Source organism: Pelobates fuscus, chromosome 5 (genome assembly GCF_036172605.1).
Source record: "Pelobates fuscus isolate aPelFus1 chromosome 5, aPelFus1.pri, whole genome shotgun sequence".
Taxonomy (NCBI): Eukaryota; Metazoa; Chordata; class Amphibia; order Anura; family Pelobatidae; genus Pelobates; species Pelobates fuscus.
The window spans coordinates 379781945-379785212 of record NC_086321.1 but is presented as its reverse complement, the minus strand read 5'-3'; the positions used below and the strand labels follow the sequence as shown (position 1 = coordinate 379785212).

The window sequence follows — 3268 nt, the reverse complement described above, 5'->3', positions numbered from 1 at the left end:
AGAAAGTCTAAATGAGTAGGTGGCATTTACTCAGGGTTAGGGCATAGTATTCACTGGAGTTTTAGTTCAAGGTAAGCTATTACAGCTGGCAGAGAATTGCATTAAAATGTCAGTTTACTATGTGCCAGGAGGGCAGAGCACAAAATCCAGCTGTTACTGTTGTGACTGAGTAACAGTGGAGGGAGTTCACTGGCCAGCAACAGGTTAAGACAATTAGTTACTCTGATTGTAGCAATAAGGCAGCTCAGTTTCATCCCCAATCCCACCCCATGTACAGAAACCCCAAGAAAACAAAGCTATTTACTGCAGCGCTTTTTATTTATTTAACACAATGTGTTTTTCCGGGAGTTACAATTTGTCAGGATGACTTACAAATTTTGGTTTTCTACTGTCAAGTGAGAACATTAAGGCAACATACAAAATAGTACATAAATTAAACTTGGATGTATAAATTTACAGGTGTAACTGCAATAAAGGTTTGTAGCTTCAGACCCCATGTGTTGGGAGAGACAAACTGGGGAAACAAAAACCTGGTTTCTAAGGCCTGGATGCCGTGTGTTCCAACTTTACTAGAAAAAGCTGGAAGAAGTGACAACTCCTTCATGAACTCTTACCAGCCTCGAAGATGAAATTCTGGAATATTAATTGCCAATTTAGTTTACCCTCAGATACCCTGTACACATCTCCAACTTCAACTACTCCCAGGACTTGTAACGTAAAGGGAGGAGTGTCATTTACAATACTGTCGCAGATCGGCAGCCTTTCACAGAAATGCTTCTTTCTACGCAAAGAAAAGACTAAGGGATACCCAGACGGTTTGCCAACCAGGGTTTGTCTCAGAGGTGTGTACAGGGTACAGGTCCAAGTCTTGCATTAGAGGAGAACATAGTGTGACTTTGTTTGATTCCCAGGGCAAGTTCGTTTGGAAGTTGGCTCTATTCCAGTTTCACGAGGCTAGCATGAGGCGTACACATTTGCCAAGGCAAATTAATACTTTCAAGATCTCACGCAGCAAATGCAATGCATCCATCAGTCCGTTTAGAAGCATTTGCGGTGAACAATGGAAGGACCAGATTCATCGTATTCCTGCTTGCTGATCCACATCTGTTGGAAGGTGGAGAGGGAAGCCAGGATGGAGCCACCAATCCATACGGAGTATTTGCGTTCAGGTGGTGCAATAATCTGCAAGAGATAGGGGAATGTTAGTACATTGAACGGAATCAAGTTCCAAGAATTGATGCATTGAGCAAGCCTATAAGACCACAACTCACCTTGATTTTCATTGTGCTGGGGGCAAGGGCAGTGATTTCCTTCTGCATTCTGTCAGCAATGCCAGGATACATTGTGGTACCTCCAGACAGGACAGTGTTGGCATACAAATCCTTACGGATGTCAACATCACATTTCATGATTGAGTTGAAGGTAGTTTCATGGATGCCACAAGACTCCATACCTATAAAAGGGCAGATTGTGATTAGTTAAGAAAAAAAAATAAAAAAGTCCCACGATCAAATGGAAGTGTCCAATAAAGTGTTATACTAGATCAGAGTAGGTCTACCTGATTAAGAGACCAAGTCCCTTTGAGAATATGAATATATATATATATATATATATATATATATAGTCTACAGTCCAGTTTAATATCTGGAGCTACACACTGGTATTACAGGATTGCCAGTCTAACTTACCAAGGAAAGATGGCTGGAAGAGTGCTTCAGGACATCTGAACCTCTCGTTTCCGATTGTGATGACCTGACCGTCAGGCAGCTCATAGCTCTTCTCCAAGGATGAGGATGAAGCAGCGGTAGCCATCTCCTGCTCAAAGTCTAGAGCTACATAGCAGAGTTTTTCCTTAATGTCACGCACAATTTCCCTCTCAGCTGTGGTTGTGAAGCTGTAGCCTCTTTCAGTCAAGATCTTCATGAGGTAGTCTGTCAGGTCACGACCAGCCAGATCCAAACGCAAGATGGCGTGGGGCAGGGCATAACCTTCATAGATGGGCACTGTGTGGGTGACACCATCACCAGAGTCCATCACAATACCAGTGGTACGACCAGAGGCATAGAGAGACAGCACAGCCTGGATGGCAACGTACATGGCTGGGGTATTGAATGTCTCAAACATGATCTGTTGAAAGAAAGAGAAAGGTTACAAGAAGTCCCATACTGTGGTCACCCCAAGCCATGCTAACATGCAGGTGCATGCAAAAAATAACCAAAAATGGTTTAGAATGAACAGAACAAGCAGAAAAAAAAAAAAACACAAGTGAAAACAGAAACCTGAGGCTTCAGGAGGGAAAATGCCAGGATAGAACAGAGCCCTAAAAATATTGAGAGAAAGTTTTGAGTCCAAGAAATAAAGGATGATGTGCATGAAGAGCTACCCCCCGCCCCATGTAAGAGGGCCAGGAACAAACCTGAGTCATCTTCTCTCTGTTTGCTTTGGGGTTCAGGGGAGCTTCTGTGAGCAGAACAGGGTGTTCCTCTGGGGCTACACGCAGCTCATTGTAGAAGGTGTGGTGCCAGATTTTCTCCATATCGTCCCAGTTTGTGACAATTCCGTGTTCAATGGGGTACTTCAGGGTCAGGATACCTCTTTTGCTCTGGGCCTCATCACCTACATAGCTGTCTTTCTGACCCATTCCAACCATGACACCCTAAACAGAGGAGAGGGATAGTTGGACTTTTTCCGCCACAATTCAACAGCAACATAAAGAGCAATGATATTCATATAATAGGTTTACAAACCTGATGTCTTGGGCGTCCAACGATTGAGGGGAATACAGCACGGGGAGCATCGTCTCCAGCAAAGCCGGCTTTGCACATACCGGATCCATTGTCAATGACGAGCGCTGCAATCTCTTCATCTGCCATTTTTACTATTGGGAAAGAAAGATTAGCTTTAGATTCCAGCAATTGCATCCAGTATCACATTAAAGATGAGTTAATGCCCAGCAGCCACAGAGCTCTCTGGGTGGCAGGTTATCACAGGATGGCTGGCGGCAGTAGCCATGCAGTGACAGTGAATGAGGAATATTCTCAGCACTGCGCAGCCAGCCCCCCCCCTTGCCCAGACTGGTCACAAAGCCAGGCGGCCGGCCCCCAGGGGCCATACATACAGCAGAGGTTCAATCCCTGCAGTAACCTTGGAATGCAAGAACTGACTCCTCCCAGATAGGAAGCAGCCTGACCATAACCCCGCCCAAGTGAGGCACCAACAGCCAGCCAATCAAACATGCCATGACCTTATATGGAAGGCAGACTGCTCC

General features: G+C 44.9%; 1 protein-coding gene across 1 annotated transcript; it reads right to left on the bottom strand.

Annotated features, from left to right (window-relative positions):
- Positions 1 to 299: 299 nt before the first annotated feature.
- Positions 300 to 2912, bottom strand: ACTG1 (actin gamma 1). The gene is made up of 5 exons (XM_063456301.1): positions 2748 to 2912; positions 2417 to 2656; positions 1689 to 2127; positions 1272 to 1453; positions 300 to 1182 (listed from the first exon to the last, which is right to left on the bottom strand). Exons 1-5 carry the CDS (start codon positions 2871 to 2873, stop codon positions 1039 to 1041), a joined length of 1131 nt encoding a protein of 376 aa, XP_063312371.1. The 5' UTR covers positions 2874 to 2912; the 3' UTR covers positions 300 to 1038.
- Between the last annotated feature and the right edge of the window lie 356 nt (positions 2913 to 3268).

What these genes read in the sequence shown, in the direction of transcription:
- ACTG1 (XM_063456301.1), bottom strand. Translation starts at nt 2,873, where the DNA reads ATGGCAGATGAAGAGATTGCAGCGCTCGTCATTGACAATGGATCCGGT. An exon ending in TTGGACGCCCAAGACATCAG is followed by an intron (nt 2,657 to 2,747) that starts GTTTGTAAACCT and finishes TCCTCTGTTTAG; the next exon opens with GGTGTCATGGTTGGAATGGG. An exon ending in ACAGAGAGAAGATGACTCAG is followed by an intron (nt 2,128 to 2,416) that starts GTTTGTTCCTGG and finishes TTCTTTCAACAG; the next exon opens with ATCATGTTTGAGACATTCAA.